Raw genomic sequence first — 21,065 nt, 5'->3', positions numbered from 1 at the left:
TCTGCATCAGTTTCTCTTCAGTTGTCCAGTTTTCCATTTTGTTTTGCTGTTTTCAAAAACATCTGCCATCTCCAGTTTGTTGTGTGTGTTTTTTCCTTTAGTCTGTGCTACATCATGAACTCTTTCTTCTTTGACTGTATGATCTAGCTTGCGTTGTAGCTGTTTTTCTGGACAGGTTACACTTCAAAACCAAAGGAAGGGAAAGATATTGGCTCCAGAAGGCAGCCGGGGTTCCCATTTCTTGTGGTCTCATTCCAAAAGATGTCTCTCTCAGTGGGTTCTCACGAGTTTCAGCTTCTGGATGCCTTCTGCATTTGGATCTCCATCGAAAAGGACAAATAAAAGAAGGCAAGTTAGGTTGGAATACACCGCATTCAAACAGAGTATGTATTAGATCAACAATTTCCAAGCCTGAGGTTAAATGTGTAGACTGTATCTTATGTCTTCTCTGCTGCCTGACATTTTAGAGGTGAGCTTGAGAGGCAGCTCTCTGAACCTCCAGAAACCTGCCCTAGAAAGGGTTAAATAAACTGGATATTGAAATCAACTAAGTTCATTTACTCCAGCACTGTAGTGAATTATAATTATGAGTTATTTGTACTTTACTGAAATATTTCTAGTTTGCTTTGCTGCATACTTCTGCTTCACTGCCAGGAAAATTCCTTTAATGTCTCTACTACTTATGTGCTATTAAATGCTCAGTATTTTCATATTGTCGTAAAGATATTTATAATTAAAGGAACTGACCCATCAGTTTTCATTGGAATTGGTGTTTTGTAGGTAATGGAAGAGTGGATGCTGGGTTTAAAGCCAAACACTCTAAAAAAAGAGAAAGAGTAACACAATTGTGGAGTCTATGCTTTTATTTGTTTCTGCAAGTTTGCATCTCCTGGTGGGAGCTTTTCTGTTCTCTGTAGCCTGAAAATAGATCCCGTTGAGGGCCAGTCATGGCTGTAGACCACCCCACTTTCCACTCTACTGGCACTTTAATCAGATCCACTGGGAGACAAGAGGAAGGGCTCAGACTCACAGCTGCCTCTCTCTCCCTCCTTTCCCATCCACCCCATTTTTTCTACCCTCTCCCACTCGCTCTTAAGCACCGTTGCAGACTGTTAGTAAAAATGTATGATTTAAATTATTGATGCTAAAGATGCACTTCACCTCTTCCATACTTTGTCAAGATGCTTTACCTGAATTACTTTGCTCGTGCCTTCTTGGTGGGTTGTAAAAAAACGGTGAATATCCCCATCTGTGAGGTCCCTGTCCTATAAAAAAACCATCAAAATTCCTTATTGGAATCGTTTGACATAGCATGAAGGTGACAGTGGGTTAGCAGTGATATTTTTATTTATTTTTATTTATTTTTTTATTACTTTGGCAATTTGATTGGCAGTGCTTGTGTGGCCAATTTTAAGGGCCAGCAGTTGCAGTGCCTGAGGAGAGATAATGACGGGATGTCTGGGTAATAATCACAACCAGTCAGAAACAATAATGAATGATGTCTCCCAGAGTCCCAGCGCAGATGTGAAATGTTTTAAAAATGAACCAGGCAGCACGACCAGTCTGTTTTAGTTAAATATATTAGGCAGCTAATTTTGCCAAGCTAACCCAAGGTCTTCTGGGTGGAGGAGAATGAATGATGCTTAAATTGCACACACAAACACAAAATCTGTAACACATAGTGATGAGTAACAAAACAAATAAATCATAACTGGGAATGAAATTTGGCGCAGACTGACCTGAAAGCAAAGAAAGAGTTATTTCCTGCTTCAGTGGAGGAAAGGTTGTGCTTTTCTCTCCCACAGATCCTGGTGGCAGCTCCACAGCGTGTGGCAGTGCAGGGACTGTCCATTGTGGTTTTGGCTTCTGAGTCTTTTCTTGCAAAATATTACATGGGGCCACTTTATGCAATCCTGGTCTGGAGTGTGTAGAGCCCATTGTCCTGCTGTCGGTCCAAGAAGCTGACACTTGCAAAATACTTCTCGGTCCAAGCTATTTATGTAAAGTTTAATGGTTACAATATCTGTCTTAAAGTTGGGTGTTACAAATGACCTCAGTCACATGATGGCTCTGTGAGCGTAGACCCACTTGTGCTAATATTTCTTTTCCTTTTTGCCCTGTCCTATAAAAATGTCAGTAACTTCACTTTTAAAGGAGTCTTTTCAATTTGCATCATTTGCTTCAGCTGCTTCCAAGCAAACCCAGTGGTCTTCACATCCTCAGCGGCTTTCAAACTTATGATTTGTCCTGGAGCGTTGTTGTGTGGCACCCAAGTAAAAATGTGGTTAAAAGAGTAGGTGTACACTCCATCCCAACCTGACTTTCACATTATAATGAGCTAGGTTTCTATGGCAACTCTCCCTACAGGTTACTTTGTAACTCATAAGTTAATGCTTGAAAGAGCCTGTTATTTTCCTGCACCCCCTTTGCTATCTGAAAGCCCAGAGGGAGCAGAGAGGGAAATTGTTTTCTGACTGAAAAATATGACTCCAGTAGAGCTCATAAAAGCACCGGGGTAGGAAAAAACTGTTACAGTCCTGGTTCCTATTACACTGCATACAGGAGTTGTTGTGCATTTTTTTTCTGTGCTTGGTAATATTTGGAATTTTTTTAAAGACTGGTATTGTTTTTGTTATCATGCTAGCAGCATGGATCTAGGGATGGCAATCCCAGTCTGTCAGTGTGTTGGTAAACTGCTTTCACCTGACTGAAATATTGTGTCAAACAACTACCCAGTGTGATTTTGCAAAGCCACTTGCGGTACCCAATTGCATGATTATAGCGCCACCTTGAGATGGATAGATGTTTAAATAAAAGGTATTGCTAAAATATCTTAGCAATCAATGACAGCAGGTGCCCGTGTCCCGTGGCTGCTAAACAAGCCCAAATCACCACCCCTCTACCACCGTGCTTGACAGCTGGTATGAGGTGTTTCAGCTGACATGCTGCATTTCTCTTTTGCCAAATGTGGCGCTGTCCATTATCACCGAACCCCTCCACTTTGGTCTGGTCTGTCCAAATTGTCCAGTTGTTCCAGAAGTCTTGTGGTTTGTTCAGATGTAACCTAAGCCATGCGACCAGGATTTCTCCTGGCAACCCTTCTAAACAAGCCATACTTGTTCAGCGTTTTTCTAACTGTACTGCAATGAACCTTAATATTTAACATGCTAATCGAGGCCTGTAAACTCTGAGATGTAGCTCTTGTATCCTCGGACAATTGTCGAATTGTATTGATGCACGCCTGAATGCTCCATACAAGCAAAACTGCCAAAACTTGTGCTTTTATAGAGGTGCTCACACTTGCTGATGATCAAACAATCAAGTGCGTGTGAATAGCAGCACCTGACTGCTACTTACCCTCTTTATTTCAATACAGGCATTATGGGTGTTTTCACAGGACTGCATATAGTTGTACTTTTTTAAGCATGACTGTATGTATTTTACAAAATACTTTTTCTGCAGCTAAAGATTATAAAAGATCCCTCTGATTAATGTGTTTTATCAGTTTCTAGCTGGATACCAGTGACCATTATGAAAGTACAATTTGAACATTGCATTTTTTTCCTTTTGCTTCTTCGACATCATTTATTTTAATATGTTAAAATGCCACCACAGTCGTTTAGCTGAAACTGTCATCTCAGCAAATGCTTCATTAGAGGTTTCAACTCACTGACTGTGCTCCACCATAACAGCACTGTAGTGTGACTCTTGGGATTGTCTGTTTTTCAAATAGTCCTACTGATGATCTCAGTAGGACTATTTGAAAAACATGTTTCTCACCATGTTATGAGATATTAAAAAAAAATCACAGTGACAAGATCATAGCATATGGTCTGTAGGAAACCATGTCCCGTGAGCTTTGACCATTGTTAGACATTTTTACCATGTGTATCTGTGAAAAAGGAAAAATTACAGTTAACTGTCAGTTTTCTGTGTATTGTGTATTTGTGTGTGAGAAAGCGAAGAACAGCACGGAAAAGCATTGTAATTCTCAAAGAGAAGAATTCTGGAAAGTCATCACTGCTGAATCAGAGCAACACAGAGAATACTAATACTGAATGAATCACACTACTTAATTTTGCTAAAAATACTTGTCCATGAGCAGTTAATGGTCAAAGGGACAACAGTCTGCTTTAGTTCATTCTGATAGGCTTGTTTCCATCTTTATAGACTAGCTTGACTAATATTATATATTCAGTAAATAATTTGTAATGGCAGAGAAGATTCGATTAAATAAAAAAATGTTTTAATATTACTCTGCTGATAATGTGATTCAGGGTGCAGTCATTTGCTTTTTTTATTTTTATTTTTTTTACATTTATTTGTGTCAAATAAATATACAGTCAGTTTATCAGTTCTAAAATATTAGTCTAATATTAATACCAAAAATGTGACCTCATGTCAGAGCTTTGCTTAGAAACAGTGGAGCCGTTGCTTTGGTCTTTGGGATGTGAAGCTTTTCCAGCACCATTATCTGTATATAAATGTATACGAATGCTTTTCAGTTATCCAGGCAATAAAGTTCTGAAGCTAGAAGTTTTTCCAAAAATATTAGAAATACATACATGTGATTCTCAGTTAGATGCAGCTTTTTTGTGGGTTTTAAGACTTTTATTACAAAATCAAAAGATCCTGTACATTAAGCATAGTATAATCATCATTCTTCTATATAACGCTATTCAGTAAGATTTAAAATTATTACTCTTATTGATACAGATCTAAATAAATATCATAAATATGTGTAAGACTGAGCCAAACTGGCCCCGCTGATAGTTATATTCACAGAATACAGTCTGCAGAGCATCTCAAGGGGAGCCAGTCAGCTCTTGGTTTGGGTGCGTGCGAGGGATGGAGCGCGGCAAGTATGTCAAGAAAGTAAATAACACTTTCAGCTCTTTCAAGTTGCATGATCCATAAATGTTTTCAGTTTCCCCTGTTGTTGTGAAGTGATAGAAACAGTGCGTCTCCAGAGTGAAGTTTGAAGTTCAAGACGTTACTGCCTCACTTCCTGATAGATGAGTCCACATGGACTGAGCGTCCCACCACACCTCCAGTGTGGGCTCTGGAGAAATGTGGAGTTTCCAGACTGGTTAACAGAGGTTACTATCAGAGCATGTCATGCCAAGGGAATGGAGACAGTGCCATTTGCGCGACTGCGGCTTCGAGTGTGGGTGCTGGAGTCTGTGAGCTCCTCGCCGTGGTCCTCTGACTTTTTGTCCGCAATGGTGGCCAAGAAACGCAGAGTGACTGAGTCCCATTCCTCTGGTAGCAGCATGAGCAGGAAGCCCAGGCAGATGATGCAGGTGGCAGCCAGTCGCACCACACTGAAGATCACCTCATGTTTCAAAAGATCTACAGCTAGAGTGAGAGGGGAATAAATATGGGTGGGAACAAAAGAGGGAGCCAGAGAGCAGGATGGGGATAGAGAGTGTGAAGGATGAGAGAGAAACACAATCAAATCGAGATTAATTACATAAAGTAAGATAAACCACAGGACAGTGCGGCTGTAGGGGGATTAGTGTAACAAATGCAGCTTATAATCAGCACAAGCAATCCACTTTATCCTCTGTGTCTTTGTGGTCTGGAGCCCTGGGACAGGTTCCCGTAACCCACTGACCTTCATACAGACCATTAAGGAAAAGAACTCGTCTGCAGGCATTTGTGTTGCCTTGGGAATCTGATCCTCCCTTAGCAAGAGGATGGTTGCAGGATCTGTCGAGGCACACTGATGATTGGGTTTCCGGGACAAAAGAGGCAGACTTGCTGTGTAATCTGTTTGCTACAGTGGCCCTAAATGCTGACCTCTCAATACAGCGCCACAGTATGTGTGGCCGTTTACTCCATTTTTTACAATCATATTATTTTACATCAAAATGATCAGTGAATGGCAGATAATAGAAACCTTACCTGCATTTCCCGGCACACTGAGCAGTGTCCCTATAGAGATCAGAATGGGGTAAGTCAGTACCACACCAACATGGACCAGGATGTTGAACACTGCAAAAGAAACAGAAGACTCTGTGAAGGTTCTCAGTCATCCAGGTCATCGTTGTCTAAGGAGCTTGGAAAGAAAAGCGTCTGGACTTCTTTAAGTTGCTTGAAGACGTTTCACCTCTCATCCGAGAAGCTTCTTCAGTTCTAAGAGTCAAATGGTGGGCATAAATCTGGGACTGTCCACCACTGACTCTAAGAACCGAAGAAGCTTCTCGGATGAGAGGTGAAACGTCTCATCTGGGAACCCATTAGCTTAGTTATCTGACCTAGCCACTGGGGATGGCGGCCAATATTTTGTAGCTTATGGTCTTGCCAGGTTATCTGGAAAGTGGATAATGGAACACTTCCTTCCACTCACCATTATTTATGAATACACATATATTTCAAAAAGCGAATAAAAAGCTAAATTGTTGTCAGTCGATAGCTAACGTTCCATTACTGGGGCTAAAAGCAGACAACAAACGGAAAGTGGAAAATTTCCGATACTTAAAATAATGCCCTTTGCCTACAGATCCTGTATTCAGACAATATAAACATCATATCCACCGAGTGACTGATGGTAACTATAAGAAATGAATCCCTATAGTTATACTAAAAGCCTTAAAATGATCCAAAATGGTTTGTACATGTGGATGAAACCATCCGGTGTATATGCACTCTCACCCAGCCACAGTCCTGCCAGTCCACACATGTATCCCCACGGCAGTGAGGAGAGTGAGCCCCAGTGCTCTACCCTGGTGAAATACAGGATGAGGGGCACACAGGAGATGAAGATGAGGTTGAAAAAGCCCATGGTGGAAAGAAAATGAGCCACTTCTCCAAGGTTGGCGCTGCCTAGGAACATCTTGAACAGCACCTGGATGGTGAGAAAACAAAGAGTTGACACGATGCAATCAAAAATCAAGCATAGCTCAGACTGGAACGGGCTTATGAGGAAGTCTGACCTTATAAAGAGCTGAAGTTGAGGCTGAGCCCACAGCCAATGCCACACCCACAAAGGAATCACCGTGGAAACCGTCAGCATAAGCCATCATGACAATACCTGTGATGGCCATTATGGCAGCCACAATCTGCACATAGACACATAGATGACACATTTTGAAGTAGTAAAAGCTTGTGTTAAACAGGTAATAAACAATCTCCTTCTTGTTTTCATACAGACCCGAACACCCATGAACCGGTCCTTGAGGACAATCCATGAGAGGAGAAAAACAAAAGCTTTGTGGCAACAGTAGAGGGCAGAGACATCAGTGGCGGTCAATTTCTTCAAGGCTAAGAGGTACAGGTAGTTGGTCAGTGTCCACAGGATTGAGAAGGGTGCTGTCCTCTTTACAAAAAGCTTGAGAGTCATTCCATCCTCCCCAAAGAGCTTGCTGCACTCCCTGTTAGAGAAAAACACCAGTAAAGTCTTCTGAATGGAAATGCTTCATTGTTTGGAAGACTGTGTTTAGAGAATGGACATGATGGTTGTTTGGCTCTCACAGGCTTGAGGGTGGTTTAATACTCAGATATCACACTTGGCTTCTTAAAACTTCTTAAATGAGGTTTACCTGAATTTCTGGATGGGGGTCTGCTTCTCCCGTGTGGTGACGACATGTCCCGAGTAGTAGATGGGGAAGATGAGGATGTTCCAGTTGCTGCTGAACCAGGAGATGAAGAAGGGACAGGAGAATGACTGGAAGGTCAGCTTCACCACCTGAGTGGTACCCACCCAGGAGGAGGAAACACACAGCACCATCAGCAAACCACCCAGCACCTTCAGAGCCGTGTTGGCGCACGTATGGAAGGACTGGCTCTCCATACTGGTCTCACTTCCTGGTGTCTCTGCGTGAGATTCCGAGCCATCCTCTCCTGATGAGAGTCAAGAAGGGGGGAGAAAAATTAAAGGAAATCCACAGCTAGCATCAGATTTCATCTGAATAATTTTGATTAGTATAATGAGTTTAAACTTAACAACTTTTGTATTTTTTGCACCACTATATATAGACTTCAGTGCTGCCTGCATTGTGGCTTCCTGACTGGGTTCCAGCACATGAGCTTCATCGATCAGTCGTCCTTAGTGATCACTGCCTCAGTTTGCCTTTCTTGCTGTGGTGGCACAATTGAGGCTCCGTTTAAAATGCATCGGGTTAACACGGTGCACGCTGCACATGCCATAAATAGCTTGGTTGCCTCATGATGCAGCATGTACTGTACTCCCTTTGTAGCCAGATGTGCACAGAAACCGGATGCCCAGAGAGCAAAAGTAAACCTAACCACATGACAGTCAACATGAAAGTCAGGCCAACCTTGGTGCTCATGGGACACTGTTCTTGTATCGCTGCTGTGAAAAGGAATTTACTGGAACTTTACTGGAACATCCAAATTGCAAAGGTTAAATGATACGTATGTCCCAGTGCCTTTATGGACGATCAGAGAAAGCAAAGTGGGATGTGTGTGAGCTCAGATCTGTTCTTTACCTCTCAACAGTGTGATCAATTTACACCAGGGCAGGAATAAAAGATGACATGTGCTGGCTGTTTGCTAGCTCAGCACCTAAAGCTCTGCCATTTCCGCCACAGACACCAGAGCCCTGCAACCACACTAGAACGTGTAGCAGTAGTAGCTCTCCTCTTCACAACACAGGGGTGCTCATTATTGCATGCGATAGTCTTCTGTTTGTTATCTGCAAAAAGACCTCAGCAGGATGTCAAGCAATGGGAGCACAAGTCAGTGACGTGTACTGGAAATGGATTGTACCAACAAGTGCAGTAAATAATCATTTCTTACATCAAAAGAAGCTGTAACACAGTGTGTGAAGAGCAAACTCTTTGATCAAACAGCCATTTTATCAGTAGGACAGCTGGTAGAAGTTTAGTTTTTGTAAAGTTCCTTATGTGATCAGATGCCAGTATGTGTTTTAAAATCCATTCCTTCTTTTTACAGGATGCAAACAGAGGAAAACGTCACCAAACTTTGAAAGTAAGTTGATGAGTAACTTCATAAAACAATCAAAAGTCTTGCCAAACGTGGTATATATCCTTTATAAGTGCATGAGATCATCGCCGGCACTCAGTTGTTGAAAAACTGCCCAAGAGATTATAAAATTGCAGATTGGACACAGTCATTACTGGCAGCCGTCTTCAATCAGTTCAAGGATAGAAGTAAAAAAATAAGAACATAAAAATGCTCCTTTGCAATTAAAAGTCCTGCATTTAAGATCGTATCAGTGTATTATCCTCTACATGTACTTAGCATCACATGAAAGGAGGCACTCTGAAGAAAATTGGTTTCCCTAAACTGAGTATCAGTATCAACTTTTGCATTAGTGATACATCAGTGCATTTTAACTTAACTTTATATGCATTATACTTTGTGTTCCTTTAAAGATTTTAGTTCACTGCAGAAAAAGATGCTAAATGGGGTTAGAAAGAAGAAAAAAACATGTTTTTCAATGCTCAGTACACTAAAACACAAAGTAATGATTTAAAGTAAAATGTAACTATAATAAATAAAAGAAAAATATATGCTAGTCAAATTTCATTTGACCTGGTTCCATTAAATTTAACATTTCAAATTGTAAAATTTAGATGTAATCAAATTAATTAAAGTCAGAATTAGGGAACAAATATTTTTTTGAGTGTAGTAATCTCTAGGCAGGCTAGCTGTGCTTTAGGGTACAGGTAATGGGGAAGTTAACAAATATATATTTTTTATAGTAATACAGTTTTATTCCAGTCTGGGCCTCAAACAATTATTTAGATGAAACCAAATGAGTGTTTTAAAAGAAAAAAAGCATTCCTCATTATAGACAAATAACTTGTTTTTCAACTGCAAAGCACCAGTGAGCTTTCTAGTTAATGTATTGGTGTAAAAAAACAAACAAAAAAACTGTGGAATGAGGCATATTACAAATTTAGCATAAAATGGAAACACCCGAGTAAAGTAGCTCCAATAAAGCTCACGTGAATGTATTTTCCAACACTGCATTGCTGCAGCACTGACCATCTGTCCACGGTGCAGAGTGGAAAATTCTTCAATGACCACTTACACTTTGAAGGCTTTTACGAGCCTTCAAAGTGCAAAAGAAAAATATTATTTAGCACCCAACAATTCAAAAGTAATAATGAGTTCAACCCCCACCACAAAAAACGCTCGCGGGAGAACAGCACTTAAACTGTTTCTATTCAGGGGATGTGTTAAAGGCAAAAAGCTCACCGTCGATACAGTTTCTGCAGGATCATCGAGGGATTTCATTTAATTGCATTCTGTCACAGCAAGGGTTCTTAATCAAACTAATGAACCTGGTGGTTGCTAAGTGGAAAAAACTGAGATCCGATATTTCTGCAATAGAGAAGCAGCTCTTTTATTTATTTTAATTTTTTTTTTTTTTTTACTTTAGGTCTGTTTTTCTTCATCCACACAGCAGGATGGTTTGTGTTTCACAGCACCGACAAAACCTAAAGCTTTTAGTGTCAGATGCAAGCTTTTCTGTCCTGAGGTAAAAGCCACAACAGGCTCATCTGATGCCAAGACGCAGTAATATTATAACTCTACTATTCCCCTGTCTCATAAAAGTTGCTCCCATTGCCAAAATTGTATTCTCATAGCAGACAGTATTATTGCTGACAAATATTGGTGGTAAAATTTTGCAAAGGAAACAATAATCTCTGCTAAACACAGGCTGACAACACAGTACTGCAGGAGTGAAGGTAAATTCAGTCCAACTCAGGGCAAGTTTTATGAAAAGCTCAAATTTAAGGTTAGTAGTGTTAAGGTATCTGTATGTCCATGATGAATAATTAGTTACTTAGCGCTGGGGTGTTTTTGTTTGTTTGTTTTTTAAGTGAGTGATGATCAGTTTTGGTGCTTTGGTAGGTAAAATGTGATTGGATAAAAGAATGAATACATGCACAAATATTAAAATCTACAAGTCAGGATAAAATGAACAGTGTGTTAAATGTAACCCAAGAAAAGCTAATTTCCTCATGTCAAAGAAGCATCCACTGCAGTGATACTCGGGATAAAAAAGTGTAATATTTTGAGGTTTTTTATAGTTTTATAGGTTAAATGCACAGTAGCTTATATCGGTTCAGACATGGAGTCAGAGTATTTGGAAGTGCTAGAACACTTCATTGCAGAAAACCCAGTGCTGCATAGCATCAGTCACCACCGGCACCCATTTATCCATTCATCGTGATGCAGTATGCTTCTGGAACCTCACATTTTAATCCATTTTCTCCTTTATCGCCACCACTAATGTTGCACGGCAGTGATTGATGGAGGCCCGTTGAATCCAATAAGAGGCTCATAGTCTTGTCTGCAGTTTTTAGCCAGCTTAGCTCAGGTCAAAACGCATTAAGTCTTTATCCAAATTAGGCCTGAAGATGAGACATGGATATCATGATGCTGATGAAAAGTTGATTAGTGGCATCACAGTAATCTCTGTTAACAGAGTTAAAGGTGGGGGGCTAAAATGTTTAATCAGATGAGGGGGAACAACAACAGGCTTTACACACTCCATTACCATTACACTGCTACCAGGAGGCTGAAATAATAGAAAACATTTTTTTTACAGTATTCAAATTCAAACAGTTTTTAGATCCAAAGGCTGCTCTCATGTAAATGGAGCAGGATATAATTTGGAAACGTCCATATTTATTAAAATCTCAATATTTCCTATGAAGACTTATAGACTCTACATGGCACTTTGGTGTATTTGATGCGTTGTAGGAAACAAAATGTCACTCGTGACCCTGAAAATAAAAGTTAAGTACTTTGTCGTATCTTATTTTTCTATTTACACACACAATGCATACAGTATACTCCAGTACAGTATAAATGGCATCTTGTGTCTCTTTGGAGCTTTCAGTTTACCTTCAGAGTTAGGGCAGGTCAGGACCTGAGTGCTGTATGAGCTGAGAGGAGCCACTCGGGCTGAGTGCTTCTTCATCCTCCACTGGGGGCACCACACACTGTCCTCCCCTGGAAGTAGTGTGTATTTGAGTTTAGAAGTGTTGCTTGGCTGCTGCTGCAAGCTCAGCAGCTCCTTCAGCTCGCTCCGTGCATCCTCAGACTCCCGACTCCTCCGCTTTTTCTTCACACTCTTGACTGCCTCCTCCTCCTCTTCCTAGGTCTCTGTCAAATCTTTAGTCTCCTTCCAGGACTCAAGTCCTGACTCTCTGTTCCTCTCTAGCCCAGCACGTCTGTATAGTGCCACAGCTCAGTGGTGATAGCGAAGTGGAAGTGTAGCGAAGTGGAGACCCTACAGTTGCTCTATCATGCCGTGATCCAGCTCTGCCAGTGTCTCCAAGGGAGACTGAGCTTCAAGTGTGTGTGGCATGGTGCAATCACTCCCCTCATCTCTTTCTATCCTCCCCCTCCTCTTTTCGTGTCTGTCTCACTCACTTTTACCTCCTCTTCCTTTGCTCCGCAAATCAGCAGCTTTGTTTGGAAGGTAACCAAGCAGCTCAGGCAAATTTATGCTGTGCTAGCTGTGCTAGCTCTTTTCCTCCTCCCCTCTCTTTTCTACCTGACAAGGCTCTCCTTACTTTTTCCATCTCTCTCTCTCTTTAATCTCCCCCCCTGTACAAACTCTTGCCCTCTGTCTTGCAATGCCTCTCTCTTTCCTTGGCACCTCTCCTGCTCTTGACTACCCCTTGAGAGTCATATTATTAGTAGAGCTCTCTCCGTCTTGTTGCCTCAAACCCTGACACATTAGTCAATTGAACGACGATATGAAAAAGGCAAAAACCATGTGCATACTACAAAAGAATACATGACAATCCCAGGCATTTAAATCCTGTTGTGCACAGAGGTCATCTTAGTTCTCTCAGAGGGAAAATAGGCCTTTTTACCCACATAATCCACACTCCACTACTATATGTTTGCATTTTATTATTGCACGGTACTCACGCGTTATTTCCATATTCTACAATCTGAATCTGAGTTATTTAAAGCAGAATACATTACGAGTTAGTAAAACAATCACTTACAGTGTTCTGTATCTGTTTACTTAAATGAAGAATCACACTGGTTATCTGTTGCTGACTTGGATGGAATTCTGTTATTCTTATAATTTCATGCATGTAAGAAATCAGGTTAAGCAAAGCAGAGGTACTTCCCCTCTGTGTCGTTCCATTGTACCAAATTTACTTGAAGGCAGAAGGTAAGAAAAGACTCTACATAACACATAGATCACCAAGATACGGTGGGCCGGAGAGGTCAAACGCATTACAACGTAAGAAAAGGCCAGCAAGTACAGAAACTCTACAAAAACACACAAAACAAGTTGAAGAAAACAAAGGAGAAATGGAAAAGAAAATGTACGAATCACAACAGAAGTGTGTTTTGTGTATTATATGAATCACATTTTTCTCCCTTACAACACAAATGAATCCACAGCGTCTTTTAAGTGCGTCTCAGTGCGATCCTTTCCGTGTTTTGGTTTCTGTCACTTCAGAAGCTTCTCAGTTTGTATTATGTTTGACCTCTCAGGGCCACCTTACCAAGAAAATGAAAACACTTTCCTACAAGTCAGTCCTAATTTTAAAAATTCAACAAATGTCCATTTATGATAAATCACTGTAGTGTGGTTCTTAAAAAAAATCCATAATCACTGTAAGCACTTTTGATAAGAATTTCTTTATTTATGCAGAAATTTCTGTGGATGTTAGCTGTTTATTTATTTATTATATGCTGGTACTTTAACGAAGGATTTTAATATTTTATCCGTCACTGCTGCACAGTCAAGGGAAACCCTCATCAGCAGCTATGTTGATGATCGGAATAGCGTTTGTGAGTCAGGCTCAGGATTATAGTTGGTCAGGAGTTTCCATTTCAAGGAAAGCCATGCAGTTATTCAATCTGATGCTGTGGTTTATCTACCTGAAGATTTAATGGACCTAAATATCACTCTGGCCTCTACGTCAACAACATATCAGTGCCAAAGTATATGCGGTCAGACACATGAGGCGATGCAGCCAGTAATAAATATTACTATGAAATCTTACAGTAAAATCTGAATTGGAGAAGCAAGACCAGGAGCAATGTGACCCAAGAAACAGGAAACAGGGGAACCACTCAGTACAGTAACTGCAATGTGATTTTTGCCTAAGTTGGCTGGCTGTGAATACTGAAAGCTATTTGCAGCATGTCTGCTCCAGGATTTCTGTTAACGTCTGCCTCCCGTTTCAAATGCTGATCAGCCAAAGATCTGGCAAAGCTACAAAGGGCATAACAGATCAGAGTATTTGTTGTGCATTCTTCAGGCTGCGAGAGAATAGAAAACAGCACAGTTATTGTTTGGCTGTTTCTTGCAAGTGACAAAAAGACACTGAAAATTTGGGGCCACGTTCCAGTAACATTATGGTAATTCATCTGTTAGAGTTCAACACTTTGAAAAAAGCACTTCTCTACTTTCAGTTTTAGGATGACGTTGTGATGCAGGCACATTTATTCCCTGGGGTCACCCAGTTACAGAATGAGTGTAACAAGAATACTAATGCTTTAAATTATGCAACCAGAATCAGCATTGTTTTAAAATGTTTGCACATTTAATGTGTGACAAGCAGGACTGAATACGTAATCCAGGGACAAGCTGGAGGGTTAAATGTAAAAATAGACCTGCTGATGAGAGGAGCCAACACCTAGACACTGAGGGGACAGAGGAGCGACCCAGTCAGCAAATCCTGGGATTCGAATCAGTATCGGATTAAGAGAAATACCTCTTGTCACAGTTCAATCTCAAATATTGGACTAACAACTCTAAGTTTTAAGAAGATTATTGCTTTCTCTATCCTGCGTTACTATACTGTTCGGCCTACATCTAACTTTGGATGCTTTCTTTTTTGTTACTGCTGAGAGGAAAGTTACTGATCATTCATTCCCATCAGACCTTTACAACATATCTGCATTTTATTCTACAATTCAAGCAAACCATACATGAACTTCAATCATTCAATAACTCTCTAACTAAGAAAGAAAGACAGAAAAAATTCTAATAATAATCCCTTTTTAGAGTAGCTAATAAAATGGAAAGTGTGTCTATATAACAAAATGGTCTGCAAGCATAACTGATCAAAGCACAGTATACCACAGCATCCTCCCTCTTTACCTCCATAGCAACACAGTCTCCTGTGCACACTGACGCACTCGACCCATTCAAGCTCTTTTGTCATTCAGATTAACTAATGCTCGACAGTTTGCAGTAGACGGGTCTTTGTCTTTAGCACCTCTCTGTTACTCATCACATCTCAACAAGGTCCGGGAGCAAAGACGACGAGCACAGGGCGCTAATTTTAGCTGAAAAGCCTTTGAACAAATTTCAGGTGTGTATCCAGACACGGTACCTCAACAACTCAACCCAAGGTACTGAGAACATTTGAAGATGAGGACATCTAGTGGTAAATATGATTGGCTGCATTACAGGTGGGACAGGAACACGGGGAAAAAAACTCTTAAAGAGACAATTTTCTCCAAGCCTTAAAGGGTTGAGTCACTCACATTTCTGCACTACGCAGTCAAAGTTATGGTGATTTTTTTATATTAAAACAATAACAAAGTACATTTTAAAATATCAACATCAGTGTGTGTTAAACTAGGCCCAGTTAGCATTCACAATTAATAGGATTTGTCCTTCTGAGCCAACTGAACAAAGTGGTAAAAAAATGGTAAATGGCCTGTATTTGTATAGCGCTTTACTTAGTCCCTGTGGACCCCAAAGCGTCAAAGCAAGGATATGGCTATTACTGTGAGTTTAGTGGGTTCAGTCTGTTACTGTGGGAACTATTTATTTTTTGTCTACACAGACCTACACTCAATTGGTTTGGTTTTGTTCGTTTTTTGTTGGGGTCTTTTTGCTTTGTTTTATTATATTTTGTTGTTCTCATTTCATGTAGACATTGAAAACCTACACGAGTGTTAATGTTCTTCTATGTTAAGCAAGTTGAGCTTGTTTGTAAGTAAATGTCACCCCCCTCCCACACACACACACACACACACACACAAAACAGACACCCAGACCCATGCTGCTTTCTTCTTTTGTTTGTGCTCTATCACTAAATCCAATAACCAAGTAAAATGCACCGACATCCCATACCTGTGGTGTATGGCCATTTGACTGTGGAAACTTTGGGTACGCCTGATTAATAACACCACAGATACTGACTTTACTAAGTAGATCAGTTTGGGAATTTAATAACACTTTAATAAAATATGGCTTGGTCATTATTTCTGGGGTTTGTTTTGTTGGTCCAGTTCACAAACAAATAATCCCACTGACTTTTTAAAAATGATGGAAACATTTTTACAAAGATTTATTGATGTGATTAGATTTACAGACCACAAGAGGGCAATGTTTGGCTGCAGCTCATACCTCAGTGTAGCAGCAATGCACGCACACACACATACTCTCTTCCCATATTATGTAATGTTACTTTGCATGACAGCAGTTGGCTGTAATGTATATGCTCCTTTATTTCTTACTGATCACTCAAAGGGCTTTTACACTACAGCCATTAACCCGCTCACACAGTGACAGACGCATCCAGAGCAGCTGGGGTTCAAGTGTCTTTGTGGGCGATAATCTCTGCAATAGCCCCAAGATACTTGCAAAACAAAGTTCCTAACCATAAATTGCTGAGGTGAGCTAAAAAAAAAATCTTTCTTTTTTTTTTCTTCAATTTTATCACCTGAAATGGGCTGCAATACTACAACATCGAGTGTACAGTCGCACAAGAATAGGTCAGCACTTCTGTAACTCTCATGGAGAAATATTGCACCCATTACTCCCAGGTTAGTTCTGTGCTTTTGCAGGAGCATTGAGGACTAACAGCACTCCAGGAGTCATTCAGGCAAAGCTCATATCCCATTCGTTGGCCTGGCTATAAATAGCACAGAGTGAGCAGGCATGGGAACGGGACGGTCCAAAATAAGTATGTGCACATACAGAATGTTTGAGGAAGAAAAGGGATATTCATCTAGTGTGAACACTGTCTGATTTTAAAGCACACTCACAGGCATGTATAGATTCACAATCATCATCTGTCTTCTTTCCTTATGTTTCTAGACTTTGTCTGTGGACAGAAGTAGACATAAAAACACACTGCTCTGTGATAAATGGTTGCCTTTCCTGCCCTTCCTCCATATAATTTCCTTCTGAGTGCTCAGGTGTGCCCCTGCTTTACTGTGACGCCTGCAGTGAAAAAGATATAGGTCCAGTACTGAGTGGGACTTCAACTACAAGTACCTGCAATTTCTCTTGCACTGTACCTATTTACCCAGCGGGGAGCGCACACGCACTACACACTTTTTCTAAATTACCACCTCAAAAAAGACACCCAGCAAATTACAGCAATGTTTTCCAGGAGGTGCTGGGGAAGCATTTGCCTCACACACCATTGTTCTGTTAGAATTTACTTTCCTTTTATTTTCTCATTAAAAAATTGATTCCGTTACAGCTTCTCACTGGAGCACGCGTTCATAGCTGTGCAACCATGTAAGTAGCGGATCAAGAGATATTGCACCTTGCTTGTTTAGAAAAGCATTTACTTTTTCCCTCTCAGATTCTGTCACTGCATGCAGCCATTGTGTCATGACTGTACTGTATGCATTAGAGTCCGGACCTTGTCTCCAAATGTGGTCCACAATTCCCCTCAGAGGCATCTTCTAATTCAACACAGATGGCAAGTGGCAATACGAACAAACTGGCAACAAGATCTTACTAAATATATCATTACGCCATAGGCTTGGCAGGACAGGCCTTCTGTTCTATTTAGGTGCTCCTTTGTCTTGTCCTTTATGGAAAATGATACTCACCAGCTTGAGGGACATGTGATTCAAAGTGTAAACAAACCACAGTACTTGAGTGCAATGCTTTCAGGCAGCAAGACGCAGCAAAGAAAGAGAAGAAGAATTAGCAGGATGATGATGTGCAAATAAAATTTTGTCAGATTAGCAGCTACGTGTTTAAGAGCTGTAAACACAGGAAAAACACTGACAAGCTGCACTGGAGAGCACCTTGTATGGACTTTCATTCATTTGATTGATAGATGGAAAAAAACAGGGGAAACGGATTTATCTAAAAAATGGGAAATGTCTTTCAGGTCAAAAAAAACCTTCTGACTGATCTTTTATAACCTTGGTACGGCTCTTGCAATCCACACCTGCTCCCTATATTTCAAATAATATCACAGACAGCACCCCATCTTTCATTTTCACAAGTACAGAATATTATAGACGATAGAATAACAGACTCAAGGCTGCAAAAACTGGAAACCAGAGCCTCACCAGATACTGATCTTCATTATTGTTTAATTTGATGATTATTTTTTGTTTTTCTTTTTTTCTTCTTCTTTTTTTTTTGCAGAAATAGATGATGAATAATTTAGCCTGTGTTGTCAGAAAATAATGAAAATGCCTACTGTTCTTCATGTTGGCATTTTTATTTAAAAATAGCTAAAACAATCTTTCAATAATCAGAAAAAAAAACTCTTTTTACTGGCCAATCAGTAATCAGCAACAGCACCTTATCATCTCAGCCTTCTGCGATATACATCGGAATATTTGCACTATTTAAAAACTAGAAGTAAATATCAATGATGCCAGTGCTACTTCAAGCTTCTAAAATACAAAATACTTTATTTATTAGAGCCAGTCATTCAGGACTGGTTACATAACTCTGGTGCTGTATCAGAAGCCTCTGAACTGTTCAATCTGTCTTCAATTGAAAGTTTGGACTGCTCCTGATTAATCAGGTGTTCTTTCAATAGATTAATCCAGACAAGTAGACACATTCTCAAGTAAAATGTGTGATTGCGTTCATGGTTAATCTACTGCAACTGACACCCCTGATAAACAGGAGGCGGTTAATGAAAGACAGGCTCATTTCGCTTTTTCTTTCCGCAGCCTCTATCTAAAAAGCCATTGAGATGCTCCGAGCTGATCTGAAAGAGCCTCAGCTGGAACTGTTCTCGATTAAATGAGACCCTATCAGCATGGCGGTATTTCCTTTGAGATTTCAAATAGATTTGTCACCGTATATCACAGAGCAGGGAAGCCATAACATTGAGAGCACATCGTTTTCCTGCATGTGTATTTAAGTCAGGAATTTATGTTTGAACTTTTATGTAGCAGCCAGAGGGAGATGTTAGGGAGCCGCTGTTGCGTGCCCAATTTAATTGAGGTTAAGGGTCTCAGCATCTGAATGTCAAGACACTCACATGATGACCAGCTGCATTTTGGGGAATTTGTTTAACGGGAAAAAATCCCTTTAAAAGAGAAACGACATAAAATCGTAGTGGTTAGGCCAATTATGCAACACAAAGGTGAATCTGTGCCTGTGCTTTAGGCCTTGTCAAATCCTCCTCCTCTCACCTCACTTCATTACTATAGAGCCATTTATGATAGCACTGATTGGCTTTTCAAAGAGCTTAGTGCTTTTCTCCCCACTTTTCTCTCTCATAATCCCGCTGCCAATGGCAACACTCGAACAAAACCGGAGGGCAAGTTTTCTAAAGATCATCCCTGAACAAAGTGCACCATCAGCTCTCTTCTCCAATCACAGCCATTGTCTCAATGTCAGCAAATTCAGAGCAATGCCTGACACAAATCAAAACCTCTTTGACAAGAAGAAAATTATAGAGAAGCTTAGCTAACACATACACGCACTGCTGTATTTGAAGCATGCCAGGAGATAGCTGGTAATATTCCCATCCATCACAGGAGAAGCTGTGAGATTTAATAAACAATTGATTGGGAGTGACTGTTCACAGCCTTCGCCAATGTGGGGAATGTGAGCGCTCGATAGCTGGCAACCTTAGAGTACAGTTCAAGCAGTCACTTAACTGCATGGCTCTTTGCTGTGTAACTGCATTGTCTCGCAGCGCTACATTTGGTTCGTATGCCTCTCTCTGCCCCCTTACCCCCACCTCCCCCTCACTAACAGAGATGGACGGGCCAGCTCATCACCCACCCTCCAGCTGACAGTGGCAGAGATGGACACTCTGCTGCTCCTTAACAGCCACAATTAAAATCCAGTTTTCATTAACCAATTTTGCACAAGGCCTAATTAGAATTTAAAAGATTTGGCAATTGTACACTGTTTCTTCCAAACACCGAATTACAAGCATTTTTGCTTTTGGCAGCTATAACATGCTTTGATAGGCAGCACCGTTTTCCCACAGTCTTTAATTTACGCAGTATCACACTTGCCTAATAAATGCGTGAACCTGTCACATCAACAAATGACTACACCAGACTACTTTCTTTTTCTTTTTTTTCTTTTTCTTTTTTGGCATCTTTTCACTCACTTCTATGACTGGAGTATCCCGGGTTGTAGCCGTAGTAGCCGGTGATCCTCAGAATCCGGTCCTCAATGTCGTGCAGTCCGTTGGCTGTCGCTTTGGGGCTGCTGTCCGTGAAGACAGCGCAGCTGCCACCGGTCGGCGTCGACTTGCCCGGCAAGTGTGTGCTCTTCAGGGGCTCCAGCCGAATACAAGGCTGGTCTCCACTCTCAAAAACAGTCTCGGTGCTCATCATTGTAGGTCTGAGCGGGAGGAGATGAGATGAGACCGGGGACGAGCCTTGATAACCATGCGAGAGACCTCCGGGGCTGCATCAACAATTAGCAGCATGAGGAAGGCATCCAGACCCACATCCACATTCCTTCAGTGATGCTCTCGGACGCAGAGCAAGGTTATCAAACTCAAGCAGCCTGGCAGCCGTGAAACACCAGGGGGCGTGTCACTACTATCACATGCGTTTTTATGCGTGTTTAATAAAACAAGAGACGGCAAACTTGGCTGCGATCAGCGATGAAGAGCAGAGTCCGCTTATAGCAGTATCTATAAAATGAAATAAAAAAGCAACGTGGTTAAAATAATCAGTAAAACGAGTTTTCAGTAATTAGTTACTCTAATGCGTTTTTTTATTTCATGATATCTCTATAATATACCGTATTGCATCGGTCATTTCAGTTTAATGAAACAGCTAAATTGTATTTTTCAATTATTTGGGGGTAGTGGATCTTTTGACTTCCCCTTGGTATCGCTGTTATATTTCAGTTGATGGCTGGCATGCGCTTTTGTTTCCTT

The 21,065-nt window shown here is 40.8% G+C and overlaps 1 protein-coding gene across 2 annotated transcripts; it reads right to left on the bottom strand.

The window, feature by feature from the left end:
* Positions 1-4,639: 4,639 nt before the first annotated feature.
* slc35f4 (solute carrier family 35 member F4) lies at positions 4,640-20,692 on the bottom strand. 2 transcript variants are annotated; one of them, XM_082515267.1, is made up of 7 exons: positions 20,283-20,692; positions 7,545-7,845; positions 7,157-7,376; positions 6,939-7,064; positions 6,658-6,850; positions 5,908-5,997; positions 4,640-5,358 (listed from the first exon to the last, which is right to left on the bottom strand). In XM_082515267.1, the coding sequence occupies exons 1-7, from the start codon at positions 20,509-20,511 to the stop codon at positions 5,117-5,119; spliced, it is 1,401 nt and encodes a 466-aa protein (XP_082371393.1). In that variant the 5' UTR covers positions 20,512-20,692; the 3' UTR covers positions 4,640-5,116. The 2 variants fall into 2 exon arrangements, with proteins under 2 accessions (XP_082371393.1, XP_082371394.1); XM_082515268.1 differs by lacking the exon at positions 20,283-20,692 and adding an exon at positions 11,851-12,335.
* Between the last annotated feature and the right edge of the window lie 373 nt (positions 20,693-21,065).

Source organism: Aulonocara stuartgranti, assembly GCF_965226115.1.
Source record: "Aulonocara stuartgranti genome assembly, chromosome: 19".
NCBI classification, from domain to species: Eukaryota; Metazoa; Chordata; class Actinopteri; order Cichliformes; family Cichlidae; genus Aulonocara; species Aulonocara stuartgranti.
This window is presented reverse-complemented; position numbering and strand designations above follow the sequence as displayed.

Coding starts and splice junctions, on each gene's coding strand:
- slc35f4 (XM_082515267.1), bottom strand. CDS start 20,511: ATGATGAGCACCGAGACTGTTTTTGAGAGTGGAGACCAGCCTTGTATT. Junction 7,065..7,156: donor ACCGGTTCATGGGTGTTCGG/GTCTGTATGAAA, acceptor GTCTATGTGCAG/ATTGTGGCTGCCATAATGGC. Junction 5,359..5,907: donor CAGTGTGCCGGGAAATGCAG/GTAAGGTTTCTA, acceptor CTCTCACTCTAG/CTGTAGATCTTTTGAAACAT.